General features: G+C 36.4%; 1 protein-coding gene across 5 annotated transcripts in view; it reads left to right on the forward strand.

Moving 5' to 3' along the window:
* Positions 1-281: 281 nt before the first annotated feature.
* The window catches only part of RCOR3 (REST corepressor 3), a 46118-nt gene continuing 29280 nt past the window's right edge, over positions 282-17119 (forward strand). For 2 of the 5 annotated variants that reach the window (XM_063113929.1, XM_063113931.1), the window contains exons 1-7: positions 282-606; positions 981-1037; positions 8566-8643; positions 11374-11426; positions 13008-13169; positions 14544-14668; positions 15368-15446. In XM_063113929.1, the coding sequence (XP_062969999.1) occupies positions 432-606; positions 981-1037; positions 8566-8643; positions 11374-11426; positions 13008-13169; positions 14544-14668; positions 15368-15446 (729 nt within the window). In that variant the 5' untranslated portion in view covers positions 282-431. Of the gene's footprint in view, positions 607-980; positions 1038-8565; positions 8644-9115; positions 9197-11373; positions 11427-13007; positions 13170-14543; positions 14669-15367; positions 15447-17119 lie in introns of those variants that run through there. The other 3 variants (XM_063113930.1, XM_063113932.1, XM_063113933.1) reach the window with 2 other exon arrangements.

The raw sequence follows: 17119 nt of genomic DNA on the forward strand, positions 1-17119 counted from the left end.
AGGAAGGAAGCCCAAGCGGCGGCCGCGCCTCTGCGGCGATTTTATCAGCGCTCGGTGGGGGTTGCCCGGCCCAGCGGCGAGCGGGGCTTCCCCGCCCCTCCCCCTCTGCTCCTCGCCTCCCCCCTCAGGCGGCCGGAACCTCCCTGCGGGGCGGAGTGATACCGGCGGCGGCGTAGAGCGCGGCGCGGCCGAGAGGGGCGCCCGGGACTGCGCGGGGCGGGAGGCGGCGGCGGAGGGAGGAGGGAAGAGAGGCGGGGCCGGGGCGGGTTGTTGTGAGGCGACTGCGCTACTGCCGGACCGGGGCGGTTATGGCGGCTCCATATTAACACCCTCCTCCTCCTCTCTCCCTCCCGCCCGCGCTCGTAAGCCAGCTCCCCCTTCACCCTGACGCCTGCCTCTTCCCCTCACCTTTCCCCCTCCCCTCTTCTACCATGCCTGGCATGATGGAGAAAGGGCCCGAGTTACTGGGGAAGAACCGAGCGGCCAACGGCAGCGCCAAGAGCCCAGTGGGCGGCGGCGGCGGCGGCGGCGGCGCCTCATCCACCAACGGCGGGCTGCACTACTCGGAGCCCGAGAGCGGCTGCAGCAGCGACGACGAGCACGGTGGTAGCCTCGAACTCCTCCCCGCAGCCCCCCTCCCTCCTCCCCTCCCCCAGCCCCCTCCCCTCGCCGCGCTCCCGCCCGCCCTCCCCTCGGAGCCCAGGCGCTGCGGTAGCCTCGAACTCCCGGTGCAGTGCAGCAGCACCCCCCGCGACCCCCGTCCCTCCGCCCTCGACCAATCCTCCGCCCTCACCCCTCCCCACGCTCCCCGCCCCCATCCGTTGCCATCTCCCGGAGTGCCCGGAGTTAATATCTTCCCATCCACCCGCCTGTTCTTTCCTCCCTTCAGCAATTTTTATTTTTATTAAGTGTCTCTTCCTTTTTCTTTCTCTTTCTTTTCTTTTTTCTTTTTTTAAAAATTTTTTGGCATCGCTTTGCAGATGTTGGGATGAGAGTCGGAGCTGAATACCAAGCTCGGATCCCTGAATTTGATCCAGGTAGATATATTTGCTTAAGCAAAATCCCGTCTCCCCTTTTCTGGGCTTGGTGTGGGGTGGACCGGATAGGGGTCCGGGCGTGGGGCTTGGGAGGGGATGCGGGGCTGGGCTGGGTAGACATCTCTGGCGAGGAAGCTGTCAGTGACCGGGCTGTGACACTGGGCGTGTGGGCAGATGTGTGCATTGCAAGGTTAACATGGTTCCCTTTGGAGGCCGCTTGCCCGCTGGTGGCATCGGCTTTCTGTCCCCTGAGCCCGGACCGGGACCGGGGTGAGCGGAGGGAGACAGCCCTTGGCGGAGTCGGGGGTCCGAGGCAAGGGGAGCGGCTGCGGAGCGGAGGGCTGGAGCAGAGGATGTGCGGGCTGTGTGTGGACGAACCATGCAAATGTCAATTGCCACATACCCGGCCCTCGGGAGCCCAGGGCCGCGCTCGTTAGGCTGACGGCGGGGGCCCGGGCTTCTGTCACTGGCCAAAGCCAAGGGCGAGCCCTGGCGACCCGCGCGCAGATGGGGTCGTCCCTTTTCTTTCTTTTTGGGTAGGTGGTGTAGCTTTGGTCCCGGCATCTCTGCGGAGTGTCGGGGCCGGGGACAGATGGGGGTGGGGAAAGGGGGTGGGGAGACGCCAGCGGCACACTTCGCTCGCGAGCCAGCCCTGGGAAGTCAGACCACAGGACAGTGGCCGCAGCTGCCAAGGAGACATTTTCTCCCCGAGCAGCCAGGTTCCAGCGTCCTCTGCCAACCCAGCTTGCGGGCTCCCTGTCTACTTTTCTCCAAACAGGCTCTCCGGCGGTCACGGGATTCCAGCCTGCACGGGGATTGGGCGAGAGTTCCGCATATGGAGGCGCCCTTGCTGGAGCCTCTCGAAGTGGAGCGCCTTGCCTTCTCCCCACCCCACCCCAGACCCTGTTCGGTTCAGGCTTTGAACACACTTTGAAACACTACCTTCCCATCCCTACTTTCTTACAATTGGTCCATTTTTTGCCCAGTGCCTGCTCGTGATAACGTGTCGGTCGGACTCTTGAATTCCATTGGATATTAATCGGGTTTACTTATATTTTCTTGGGGAAAACACGTTTATTTAAGATGGGTATTTTCTTTCCTCTCCTCCCTGTTAGGACCATGCAGAATAATATTTACCAGGCATTTAAAGTGTTCACGTAACGGCTCCTCCTGTCCTAAGGGAGAAGGGTTAAAATAGTGAGTATTAAAAAGATTGTCAGGAGAATCTCTTTTTCAATAGGTAAAAGCAGTGATACAAGAGTTCTCCCTAGATTTGGGCTGCCTTCTAAATGACATGGATGTTAATACATTTTATTCAAAGGCTGTCAGTGTGTGTATTGGTGGGCTTCGTATAATTTTAAGTGTTTTGTGAAGCTAATTTTCATTGTCGTGTAGCTAGCAGGTGAAGGGCACTTTCACATTACCTTGTTGCCTCAGGGTTTAACATGACATTTGGAAAGAGCATACTTTGGCTTAAGATAGACTGAATTCAGTGCCAAACTCCTAACTCTTATTTTTGTGCTCTGAACGTCACGCGCCTTTCCTGAGCCTCAGTTTTCCTACCTATAAAAACTATTTTATAGAATGGTTGCCAGGATTAAATGACTGAGTACATGGCAGTTATTCAGTAAAGACTGGATATCATAGTTATGAAGAATGATTATGGTTATATTTACACCTTTCTGATTAGGAGCTTTCACTGGTACTGTGTGCTTTTCTTTGGTATTGATAGTTATTTCCAAATTAGAACTCAGCAGCCAGAATTCTAAGTTAATAAACATGTCCATCTTTTTACGCCATTAGGTAGATTTCTGAGTCAATGTTATTTCAAAGGCACCTATATACTGGTTGATTAAGGGTCTTGTGTTTAAGAGCCAGACTTCATGCTGGAACAAACTTGCACATGCCAAAACCTGGTCACTGTAAAGCATTTTTTTGTTTGTTTGTATCATGATAAACACTGGAACAAATTTCAAAATTTGAAGAATAACTTATTTAAACAGAATACTGTCTAAACCTAAGTGGTTTTACATGGCTTCTATTTGGATTTATCAGCTTAATTGATGATCATATTCATATTTTGCCTATTTTGAATCTAAATAGAATTTTAAGGAGAAAAAAATTACAGTATGTTTCTGTGTTTTAAATAATGAAAGTCATATTTTCAGTATTTACTCAGACTGTAATTGATATTCTTTATTAGAATAAGTATAAATGTCACATTCTTTAAATTCATGTATTCATTTTCTGCTTAATAATCTTTTCCAGAAGCATACCCAACCCAAAGACACAATTAAAACCAGTTACCATTTAAACTTAGGTAGGCTTTTCTATAGCTATTCTAGGCCAATCTTGTCAAGCAAACATAGATCAATTATTAGGCATATTTTACAAGGAAGTGTTGAGCCTTTATGCCATTTAACATTGTATTGCTGCTCTATTTTATTCTGCTTGTACTGTTGTGTGAAGTTTTTATTTGACATCAATTCAGTATAATTAAGTGAGAATTTAAGCACATTACCATGGAAAAGATAATAAAGGAAAAGATACTTATTAATGATAGAAACTGAGAAATGGTCAGCTTCTCTCTCTCCTTTTCTCTTTCTCATTTCATTACCTTTGTCTCATAAACCACTCAATCCATCTTTATGGAGATTGTTCACCCATAGCAATACAAGTCATTTGGAAGAAAAATTCTTAGGTGCTGTGATTATTAGGATCAGAATGTAGGAAAATTAAAAGGGGATTTTTTGTGGAGCATATTTTTATTGGAAGAGATGATAGTGATGATAGAAATTAAGCACATAAAGAGGAATTATTAAATTGATCATTTTAGAAAATATGAGAAGAATCAAGATTTGTGTTGGAATTACTGAAGTTAAAATATTAGGGACAGTTTACCTTAATTAAGGGACTGTTGCTAAAAACATCTATAATTTACTAACTGGATTTCTGATTATTTTCTTTCGGTTGTTTACTAGATCTTCCCAACTTTTGTTTAGTGTCTACTGACTGTGCTTACATCATGAGAAATAGTTTTGTGAGGTGATTAAGAAGTCTCACCTCTTATGTGCCTTTAAGCTAATATGGCACAGTGACCTGAGATGAACTACCTGACTTCTTCGGGTCTTAGTTTTCTCATTTGTAAAAGGGAGACAACGGTAACTATATCACAAGACTAAGTGAAAGTTAATTCATCTAAAGTAGTGGCTTTCAAAGTATTTTGCTTGCACAGCTGTATAAGATTTTTTTTTAAAAAGTCTCTTACATATTTTTACGTTGACATCTATTATTTGTCACTGATTTTAAATGGTTGAAGGACATAATCTCCAGTGTGTTGAAAATATTGACACTGAAATAAAACTTGTATATTCTTATTGTAAATGCATCTAATTAAATATAAATACTATAGTGATGTAATAGTATCTATTTTATAAGATACATGAACAGGCTCCTAATGGTCTGAAAGTTTACATTGTTCCTTTTTGACTTTGGAATCATTTCCATGCATTTTCCCTACAGAATTTTGTGTTTCAGAATATATTTTTGTGCTCGAAAGTGCTTCATTGATCACCTGTCTGACTTTTGTACTACAATAGTATGTGTTTTTGTGAACATAAGGGTCTAAGTTATTACAATTAATGCATAATTGATTAAAATTGTAGTAGTTTTGGTGCCTAGAGAAGAAGTCTTTCTAACACTTTGGAACTCTGGAACTTTTAAAATTTTGGGCAGTGTACTCTTTTAAGATTTACAATGGGTGAGATATGCCTTTCCTTTTTTTTTTTAAATCCTGAGAGAAGGACATTTGTAAAAAGGGATGACAGAAGTAGAAGGAACATGTAATTTAGAATGCAAGTGAGTCCTTGGGCAGATTGTCTTGGGAAGGAGAGCATAGGGAAGTTGAATGTCTGAAAATTGATTCCCTTCAAATTTATTCATGCTCAGGTAACCCTGGGAAAGTCTTTGTTTACCCGAGTTTGAAGTTGGTATAGTAAGTATATAATTTAGAGCCTAGTATATAAATAATAGAATTTTTAAAAATGTTAGGAGCATCTTAATATTCTCAATATTTAAGTTTTTTATGTAGTGTATTTGTTCCATGGTCTCCATCAGAGTCCTTATAGTGTATTAAGGAAATCTAAAAAGTAATAGAAGATTTTTATTTTTGTACCTATTTTAAAATTTGCTATTGATTTAGGAATCCTAGCTTATCAAATTATATTTTAATTAGTTGTTGGTTTTCCCTACTAGTCTCATAAATGTACTTTACTAACTGTGGTTAAAAGAGATCTAAATGATTTCAAAGGAATTAAACTTTTAAATGTTTTATTTAAAACTGATTGTTCAACAATTTTAATTTAGAACTGACATGCTGCTATACTCATTTAAAATTATGGTAGCTTGCTATCCAGGTTTTGGTTAGTTTTTTAACCTATTCAGAAGATAAGATACATCTAAGGCTTGGTTATTTTGTTGATGAGCCAGGTTTGATTATCAGACAGTTTTGAGGTATAATCTTAAATATTACAAATAAAAAGAAAATAAATATTGGGTTTATATCTTTAAAATATTTTGGTTCATTCTGACTTTTATAATGGAAAAGGGTAAAACTTCATTGGATGTAAAGCATCCTAAGTGGTAGATAAATTATTTTTAATATTACGAATTACTTTCTCCTGTTATTTTACAGGAGAGGAATCAGTCTGAGTTGTCAGTAAAACAATGTCATTTCAGCTATTCAAGCTCATATTCAAGGGGTTGGTGAGAGCGGGCATCAGCCCTTTGATGGAGCCATTATAGCTCCACAAGGTTTTATTCATTTATTTTTTTAGTTTATCGGTGTGGTGAGAAGTTTTCCCAGGATAGAGAAAAAGGGGAACTTAAGAAGGAACTGTCTTCAAAAAGCATACACTAGTAATAATAATAACAGTAAAGTCTTGTATAAAGCTCACCATATGCCAGGTACTTTACACATATTTATTCATTTAATTTTTGAGAAACTCTGTAGAGTAGGTACTCTCATCATCAGTGTTTTTAGAGATGAGGAGAGCTGAGGTACAGAGAGATTAAGTAGGTGAAGGTGACCAGCTACTAAGTAACAATGCTGGGATTCATACTCTGGGAGTCTGGGTCTGTAATCTACACTATTAACCATTACACTAAAGTGTCCCTCATTTCCTGCGAACTTCTGTCATCTCTTGGGCCTAACTGACACACAGTATTATTGAAAATAGTGGAGTCCAATTACAGGTTAGGGAAAGAACGTTGTGAAATGCCTAATTAGGCATTCTTTGCTATGGGAATAGGATTGCCCTCCGCCCCCACCCCCTCCCCCCACTCTCCATCCCCCATATTAGAAGAGCCCTTATTCCCCACAGCTTGGATGCCAGTTTCTGTGAGACCAGGCCCTTAAGTTACAATGCTGAGAATTTTGGGGGAAATATAACTACTCCCTCACCTGCCCCCCCATCCAAACCCTTGACTTGGTGTTACATGGCTGTGCTCTAACCAACTGAGCTAACCAGTCAGCACTTAACTGCTATTCTTCATGAGTAAAAATACAAAAAGATAGTTTAATATCAGTTTAAAAAGAAACACTTAAGACATTTTAATTCAGACTTTCTGTAATGCAAGAATGAGATGGAAATATTAAGCACAATAGCTATTAAGACTTGAGACTTAATGGAAATCTTCCTTTGTTGCATTCAATGTTCTGTTAAGTAGGACTTTAAGTAGGACTTAAATGATCTTGCGCCAATTCATTGTGCAAAAAGAATCAGTACAATGTTAAAAGATTGAAGTTTAGTATATTCGTTGGAAAAAAACGTTTGATTTTATTAAGTAAAAGCTTCTGACCAACTTAGATAGGATTTCTATTTTATTTTTATTGAATGGGTTGGCTATTTTGCATTTGTATTTTTATTGGTTTAAAATTAACTATGTATCTTGATATTGAAGTTTTTAAAAGACAACTGAAAGTGTTTTCATGGAATATAAATCTTAGATAATGAACTTCTTACTTGCACTTTCTTAAATTCTAAGCTCCTGTTTTTTTCTTTTATTAATGATACAAGATACAAAATATTTTATTTTTATTTTATTTATTTTACTTTTTATTTTTATTGAAGCATAATTGATTATACATATTTAGGGGGTACAATGCTGACTACCATCACCTGTGTAAAAGATTTTATTTTTAGATTTATTTTGTAATTACAGTTTTTCTCATACTTTGTGTCTCTCATTTCTCTTTTCTCCATCCTTAATTTTTCCTTGTCATAAAACACATATAATTTAAAAATAATTTAACTTCATGTTTTAGCTTTCATATGCTTTACTAACAGTGTGTGATTCTTTAACCAAAAATTTGTTGATTGAACATACAGTAGTGATATATGATGGTTCTCCAAAAAAACACAAAAAGCAAAAAAACCTATTGAATGATACTAAATTATTGCCTGATAGATAACTTCTCCAGATGGAGATTATGGTAGTAGTTCCCTTACTCTTAGAAATGAATGTTTTTTTCCAAATATTTCATAAACAATCACAGTTTAACCTCACAATTCTGTTAATACTTTATGTGAATAATTTTGGAATTCTGGCCATTATTTGGTACCTATCAATACCTCATAAAAGTCAGTTATGACATATTCATAGACAAGTCTTCTTAAAATGTGGAGCAGTGCTTCATTTGCTGATAGTTTTAATTAACTTGAATGCAGCTAAGGATTAGGTAGAAGCCAGAAAAAGACCACCACATAATTAAAATAAAAGACAGAATCTATGGCATGTACTTGACTCTGGGATGAGCTATATAAGGCTTTCATTCATTCTCTTTATTATTAATTTATATGCAGCTTTAATAGGGCTTGATTTTTCTGACATTCTAGATTATAACAGATTAGAAACAAATTGGAAAAGGATAGTATGCTTCTAGATTGGAAGTTGACTTTCAGATTACATTAAGAAGAAATTGCATTATTCTACATCTTTGACTCTCCTACATAGAGCACATAAATACAAAATGTAATAAATGAAATTAAGTGTAAAAAGGAATAGCTGGTAGACTCTTAGCAAGTAATAAGATTAAATAAAAACTGTAAAAAGCAGACACAAGTATTTAAAAATTACAGCAATCTTGGTCTATTTAGCTATGGGGCAAAACAATACCTGAGGCATTCTCTCTAGTTTAAAAAGTAAGAGTTTTTAATGATGATCCCTAAGTAATGTATAGAAGGTTAAATCAGGTTTATTACCCTCTGTCAAGAAGTAGGGATGTGTAATGTATTTAAGAAAGTCTTTTGGGGGGGTAAGCATCAACATTTATAAAATTAACTTTATTTTCATAAATAGGATATTATATCTAATGTAAATATCTTTTCCTTCTCTTTGTTTTCCTATACTTTTTTTCTTTGTCCTACTTTGCAGGTACTGTACTAAAACAGAAATAAAGCGTACTTTGTCCTTATTTTGAATGTATATAAAATCCATCATATTCAAAGTAAATTAATTTTTTCCCCAGGTGCTACAAAGTACACAGATAAAGACAATGGAGGGATGCTTGTATGGTCTCCATATCACAGTATCCCAGATGCCAAATGTAAGTTTTCTGAAATTGACTGTTAATATCAAGAAGAATCTATCAGCCAATTCAAAATGCAACTTATATTTGTTTTGGGGTCTTTTAGATTGTCGTAAGAAAACAGTTTTCTTTTTTGTTTACATGTTTGTTTTTATGGAGGTTGTTATATTAGAATGTTTTTCCTTTTGAAAGATAGTGGGTTGATCATTCCAGTTTGTGTCAGGCCCAAGAAGAATGAAAAAACCCTAGGATCTGATGGCATTGCTGCTTAAATCCTCAAGCATGGGAGGGAGTTACTATGTAGACATCTACACAGGCTTTTCCTCAGTATATGGAGCTGTAAAGAAATGCCTTCAAACTTCAAAGAGCCCATTATCATTACCATTTTAAAGAGGAAAGGGGAAAGAACTGACTTCAGCAGCCATCAGGTCATCTTTGTGCTCTCCATTTCTGGACGGAGACCTTCTGGATCATTGACCATGCACTTCTTGAATCATGGTGTGGCTTTAGACTTCAGTGTGATGTAGCGGACCTGATCCTTTGCGGCACATCAGATATAGGAAACGTGCAGGTAACAACACTAAGATCCCATCCCTCCATTCAATTATCATTGAACTTATTAAATAACAACAACAACAACTACAACAACAACACTTAATAGCTATTCTAGCAGCTTGTAAAATAAGCTTGTCTTTTTAAAATGTTTACTAACGTCTTTAAGATGTCCCGTTGTGGTTTATTTCCATGAAAATTACTGATGTCCTATGTATTGTGTGCATAGTAAGTCTAATTATGCTTATTGATGCGATAAGAACTAAAAATTGAAAACTGAGTACATGTCTGCATACCTGATAATTCTTATTTAAAAGCTTTAGAACACCAGCAAAAGTTCTAATCGAGGGATTGTGTGCCTTTCAGGCATTCTTAACAGGAAACATGAAATTGTTCATTTGGCCTGGGACTGTGTACTGAGAACATGAAAAAGACCATTGGGTTTCTCAGGTTCAATTCTCATTACAGGCAAAGGTTTTTATTCTCAAACTGAGCATCAGGGTATCACTGAATTTTGCTGTTTTAGTCTTGTTTTATATAATGGTGCATTTCTTAGCAAAGTGGAAAACGAAATTCAGAAAGCTAACGTGTCCTGATAGTGTGGTGTCCATGTGGAATACCCAACTGAAGGTCTAGGGCAGTGGTTTTCAACCATGGCTGTGCATTGGAATCACTTGGGGAACTTTTTAAAAAAAATTCCTGATGTCTCTTCTCTGTCTTAAACCAATTAAGTCAGAATCTTCGGTGGTAAAACCTGGACATCTGACTTTTTAAAAGGTCTCGCACTGATCCTAATGCATAGCCAGGGTTGAGAACAACAGGTCAATTGGTATTGGTTAGCCTTCTATCTATAGGACTAAAAGATATTTCTGTTAAACTTAATCAGCATATATTTAGAACTGTCATGTACTTATGTGCTTTGGGTTCTAAACAAAATTTAATATTTGGATTTTCTGCACTAAAAGTTTATAATTGGAGAATTATAATATCCATAAAGAAGTAGTTGTTATTCTAGGCACATTACTGTCATAATAGCATATTCATATATTAAACTGTACTGATCAATAATAATAGGAAATACAGAATACTTGAAATGTGCCAGGTGCTGTTCTGAGCAATTTCCATGTATTCATTTAATCATAGGAGGAAGATATTGTTTTTATTACCAATTTAGAGTGAGGAAACTAAGGTACAAAAAGTTACCTGGCCAAAGCCAAAAAACTAGTAACAAGCTGAGAATCAAGCTCAGGTAGACTAGCTGTTCCATGATCAGAATTCTTAACCACTCCTTCTCAAAAATATGTTTAAAGAATTAATTCATATGTATTCATATTAACTCATATATATATAATGTTAAAGGATCAAGGAGTGAAACCGACTACTGCTGAATGTGGCAGACTTCTCAGCATTGAGGCTTGCAATAGCTGCTTCATCATCATTGAAAGTGTTTATATAACGAATTCTGTTGGCTTAATTACATATGAGAGAATAAATGAAAATGGAATACTCAGACACCCTTTGTATAGCAAGCAGAAAGAACTGGAGAAAATTTTATGGATACTGAAGCATACTTAAATGTGTCATTATTATGTATAGCTGACAAAACTATAGATAAACCATCCTTTATATAGCAATTAGAAACAGGATGGTAAAGGCTTTGGGCCATCTCTAAATATGAGAGAGTCTTAAACAGTTGAGTCTTCTCAGAAAAAGACTGTAACAGGAAATCAAGAAATTATCATGGCTGGCTGGTTAGCTCGGTTGGTGAGAGTGTAGCCTTATGATACCAAGGTCACAGATTCAGATCCCCATACTGGCCAGCCACCAAAAAAAAAAAAAAAGTTATATTAATATTTTCACACTGTAATTAGGTGTAATTAGGTTCTATTGGCTACCCACAGATAGGTCCGTTTCTGCATAAAAAAATAATTATAGTAATGTCATTGAATTTAATAATGATATGGTGATTATAGTGATATATGGTCATAGAGATAAGTCATTGTAAATAAAATTTTAAACCAGGTGGGCTTCTGATCTGTTCATATGTCTGTTTTTGTAACATTTTATGGAAGATGGCTTTGGCATTTTTTTCACCCCTGGCATATAAATTATTTTATTTTGCTGTGTTAAAAAAAAAAGTAGACTTGGGAAAACAAAGTAAATGAGAATTAATTATATAACATTTTTTCATTACAGTGGATGAATATATTGCAATTGCAAAGGAGAAACATGGCTACAATGTGGAGCAGGTATGTAGAGAAACATTTTAATATTAAGGCTCATCTCAGTATTTACCAAATCCAAAGAGCATCTCATGATAGTGTCTGTTCTAAGAAAGTGCATAAGTTTGACCACCTTTATAGATACCACGAAAGTCCTAGCAAGTCTGACCTTTCAATGTTAAGGATTTTGCTTTTATAAACATTATTCATCTCAAGTGCTTGAACATTTTTCTCTCAGTACCTCTGTTTCTTATTCTGCTTTGAGTTCTGAAAGTTTCTGAAAACCGTCAGCATTACTCTGGCAAATGCTCACCAAAATGAAAAGTAAGTTTTGATGTATTTTGGGGTAAATATATGTGGGTAGGATTTTAAAACCTTATTTATAAAAAAAAAAAAAGTACAGTTAATTATCTTTTGACTTTTTGACCTAAAAGATTTACAAGTTAAACTTTTCATTTAAATAAATATTTAAGACTTTTAAATTTATGATCGGTAATATGGTAAGTGATATTTTTGTGAAATTGAGATGTTTACTTTGTCTGTATCTAAATGTAATTAACTTGTTGTGGACTTTGAAACTTTTGACTATTTTGTTTTTAAGTCTTGCCTTTCTGTTTAATATTTGTTTGAGAAAGTTAATCTGTTAAAATGTGATTGCACATGTTTATTTTCATGTTTATTTTAAAGTACTATTATCAAAGTACGGAAATTAACTTTCAAATTCACTATTTTAAAAGTTGCTATATCTCTCTTTTTTTTTTTTTGGTCGTTTTTTCGTGACCGGCACTCAGCCAGTGAGTGCACCGGTCTTTTTGGTACCAGGAGTGTGCTATATCTCTTTTTAAAAAATAGAGGCTTATCCCCTAGGTGACAGTCAATACCTTATAGTGAAGATAAAGGCCTACAACTTACAATACAGGGGAAAGTTATGGAATTTTGGGAAATTGTCCATTTCAGGCTTTCTTATGACTTGGTAATCAAGTCACTGAAGTTATTTATATGCCTGCTAATAATTCTATGTATACGTTATGATAATTGGAAACTTTAAAAAATATGTGGTAAGATATTAAATTGTTAAAGTTGCAGTGGAGATACTCTTCTTAGAAGCACTTAGCCTGTGATATACTTCTATAAGGTTAAAACTTAAGTATTTTTCTAGTAAGTCCCAACTGAGCATTTCCGGTTTTGTGTTATAATTGATAGTTTCATATACATATTGATTTCATTCAAGTATTAATTTACTGAATATTTTCCTTTTAACATATTTTCCCCTACACATTGAGAAATTAATAAATGTGGGTGGAAGTCTTAATATGAGCCTACAGACCTGCTTAATAGTGATAGTCACTCTCCTCAGCTTACTGTTTTTCCTATATTCTGCAGCAAATATGATATGTAAGAACATACACTGTTCTAAGGCCCTGATTTAAAAGAAATATATAAGTGAGGTTTGCTACCTGGGCGCCCCTGGTTAAAAGCCCCAAACTGTGAGTGTATCTTCAGTTGAAGTCACAGGCTTAAGATTTTAATCTAATTTGTGTTTAACTCTCTTAAGTGTGATGGAACATAAATCCATTAAAACCAAAAGGGAATGATTTCTCTTCAAAGGCACTTGGCATGTTGTTCTGGCATAAACATAACATTGAGAAGTCCCTTGCTGATCTCCCTAATTTCACTCCCTTTCCGGATGAGTGGACAGTGGAAGATAAAGTCCTATTTGAACAAGCCTTTAGTTTTCATGGGAAGAGCTTTCACAGGATTCAGCAAATGGTATGGTAATTTTGGTCCTACTGTGATTCATACCTGAATGACATCTTATGCTACTATTTATTGAACGCTTTCTAATTATTAAATATGAAAAAGTTTTCCGATTTAATTTTAATTTTAAAAGATATTTTGAAATAGGTATTTTGCATAAAGTCTTACTTTCTACAGCCACTCATATGAATTATGTGCTATTTAATTATAATAAATTCATTTTTATTTTGACTTAAATATAGGTGTAATAGTGTTATTAAATATGTTTGTTGTTCCAGGAAAATAATCATAATTTTAACTTTACTTTTAAGTGTTTTTGACATTAGGATTTATATATTTTTGGATATGAAAGCCCATTTGAAAAAAAATTCCATGTTATTTCAATATTGCCCAGGTGCTGCTGCTTTTTTTTCTTAAAGAGAAAAACTGCTCTGTATTTCTATATTGTGTCAAAATAATGTAAATCTGAGAAGTTGCTGCATTGAACTATTTTAACCTGAGTGGGTGAAAATTAAATAATGTTTGCCAGTATATCCGGGCATCTTCCATTATCAGAGAGAACATTTTTGGTGGGGAATTTGCAACCTTATTTGCAAATATGACAGATCAGCACATGATCATTAGTCATTTTAATATGCAAAGACTTTATTTTGTGGCTAAAGTCTGTTTGTATTATTTACTATTTTAAGACCTGAATCTAAAACAAAGTGTTTTAAAAAATCCATTGTTAAGAATTGAATAGCTCCTGAAAACATTTTGCTGAATGAAAGAAGCCAGATACAAAAGGTTATATTTTGTATGATTCCATTTAAATGAAATGTTTATAGAGATGGAAAGTAGATCAGTGGTTTCCAGGGACTAGAGAAAGGGGAGTACAGGGTATGACTGCTGATGGGTATGTAATTTCTTTTTGAGGTTATGAAAATATTCTGGAATTAGATAGAGGTGATGGTTGTATAATTTAGTAAGTACACTAAAAACCACTAAATCGTACACTTAAAATGGTGAATTTTATGTTATGTGAATTATATTCTAACGGGAAAAAAATAATTGAGCTGCTTTTTAAGGAAAATAAGTATCAAATACTAACATGGCTGTACTGGTGACTTTTGGGGACATTCTCACCAAGTTAGTTTGTGATATTCTCCCCTTTCCCCCAGAACAAATAGGACTATTCAGAAATGTTAGTGGTGTTGGCTTGGTGGGATGCTGTGACTGTAACAGAACTTTTTAGCTCGGTAATCCATGAAGGTACCCATGAAATACTGTATTTTTATTAATCCCTTTTTTATTAATTATTAAAGAATAGTATAAAAATATTATTCATTTTGTTCATCAGAGTTTATGAATTAAACTTGACAATATTAACACGATTTTTTTTTTAAGCTTCCAGATAAGACAATTGCAAGCCTTGTAAAATATTACTATTCCTGGAAAAAAACTCGCTCTAGGACAAGTTTGATGGATCGCCAGGCTCGTAAACTAGCCAATAGACATAATCAGGGTGACAGGTATGTTGGATGCCTTTATATAGTAACATTGTAGGGACACTGCATTGGATTGCTTAAATTTCCTAAGGCAGGAAAATTATTACAACACATTGTAAATACTTCTTATCCTTACGTTCATGTTTCTGCTGTGACAGGAAGAACTGAGTGATCAGAAGTTTTAATAGTAAGAACTCTCTTCATCTCTTTTGACTATAATCACAAATGCTTCCTCTTAGTATTGATATATTCGATGCATATATTTAGAATATATTAAAGAATATATTCTGTGGAAGATACTCTTTACACAATTACCTGAGTAACTGGAGTCCCCTTATTGTAGCTGTATCTTTCTAGTAGTATAAAAACATTTTGTTTAGTTTTTGTCTGTTTTTGTTCTCCAAATGGAGAACTAAAATTATAAGTATTATATCAAATTATACATGTTCTCATTCCCAAATCATATTTCTCTAAATCCCATTCCCATTGGGTCTCTATTTTTTAGCTAGAAATGTTTGCTAAAGTGATTCTGTATGCCCAAAATGATAAATGTTTCTCAACACTACAGGAATCTAAATTACAAGCTTATCTTCCCAAAGACAACAATTGTTCTGTTAAAGAATATTTTGTAAAGTTATTAGAATGTATATTACACTTTGATAAGAGCACTGGAATAGAATAAAAAGAAGAGAATTAATTTTAATAATCTTTGTTTCTTCTCAGTGATGATGATGTGGAAGAAACACACCCAATGGATGGGAATGATAGTGATTATGATCCCAAAAAAGAAACCAAAAAAGAGGTAATGAAGATTATTAGAAGTGCTTGTAATTGTTATACAAATTCACTCAAAAAGAATGAATAGTACTTCATACTAAGAAAAACTTTTATATAATGGTTTAGGAGGTAGTAAATTTCAGTGCTAATTAGAGGTTTCTGGAAATACAGTAATGTCTAGAACCCCAGTTATCCAGTAGTTTAAGTAATTTTTCAGTTATCCATTCAGAAGTATCAGAGCCCTGCCATGGTCCCTAGTCTTCAATCCATAGAAAAGAAATAAAAACCACCCTTAGATGACTAGTATTAGGTATAAAATTAAGCTTTCTGGCTTTATTACCCAATTTTTCTTGAAAATGTTTTGTTTCATATTGTAGCAAATTAGAAAGTAGTAGCAGGTATACCGACAGGAGTGAAAATTGAAAGTTGTCTTAAAGGAAAAGATGGAAGAATCCTCAACTAGAGAAGCACTCATACTCCTCGATTTGAATAATGATGACTTAAAATCATTAAGAAGAGGCAAAGTTGATATACATACCGTATTTAATAAGGCAAGAAATTACATAATTGTAGAAAATAGTCAAAGTGTTGATGGATAAAGGCTTGTGAGGTATAGGCAACTGTGGAATAGTGAAAATAACACTGAAATTGGAGACAGTAGATTTGAGTTTGTTTAAACTCAGCATTTACTAGGTATGTGACTTCACTCAAATAATGACTCCAATTCCTCTTAAACTTAACACTATGGCCCATTCTGGCGTTTGTCATCACCTTGATTCTTCTATCAATGAAATTTTAAAAATTTATTACTTTACCTCAACTTGATATTTTACTAATTTTCTTACTACTGCTAAATAATCTTAAATTCCATATTCTTTCATTCCCCTCACCTGCGTCTGCCATGCTGTTGTTTCCCTGAGCCATAGACCCAGTGATCAACTACTTGAATTGCTTTCTTCCCTATCTCTTTAACTCCCCATTTCCCTGATCTTTCTGCTGTACTTTCTCTATTGCTGTAAACCCACAATGCTGGATCAGTTGCTATTCTTGGTCTGAGAGGCACAGCAGGAGAAAAATGACACAATTATGTAAATTGTTGCTACTACAAAAAATAGTTTTCATTCTCCTTGTAGTCCTTAGTGCCTCTCAATTTTTAACGTCTAAGTTTCAGTTTTTTCTTGGTAAAATGAAAATAATAGGATATTTTTGAGAATCAAAGAGGTAATATGTATAAAGCACTTAATACAGTGCCCAGAATATAGTAAATCCTTTTTTTTTTTTTTCTTGCGGGGGAGGGGGCTGGCCGGTCTAGGCATCTGAACCCTTAACCTTTGATGTTATAATATCATGCTCTAACCAACTAAGCTCGCTGGCCAGTTCACCAGGATGTAGTAAATCTTGAGTATAAGTTGTTGTTGTTTTATTATCTGGACAACTATTTGGAACATTTATTCCTTTCTGTGCATCGCCTTACACCCCTTCACCCCCCAAAACACTTGGCAGATAATTTCACCTTCTGTGTCACAGAGAAAATACCAGGCAAGAGCTCTCTTAAATTCTAACCCTACCCCAACCTCTGTGCAACCATGTTTGTACTGTCGTTTTTGTATATTGTATTTATACTTAGAACTTTATATTGCAATTACCGTATTTTGCCTACTAAGCTATGAACTCTTTAAAGTCAGGGACTAAGTTACT

This window comes from Cynocephalus volans, chromosome 11 (genome assembly GCF_027409185.1).
Source record: "Cynocephalus volans isolate mCynVol1 chromosome 11, mCynVol1.pri, whole genome shotgun sequence".
In the NCBI taxonomy this organism is placed as follows: Eukaryota; Metazoa; Chordata; class Mammalia; order Dermoptera; family Cynocephalidae; genus Cynocephalus; species Cynocephalus volans.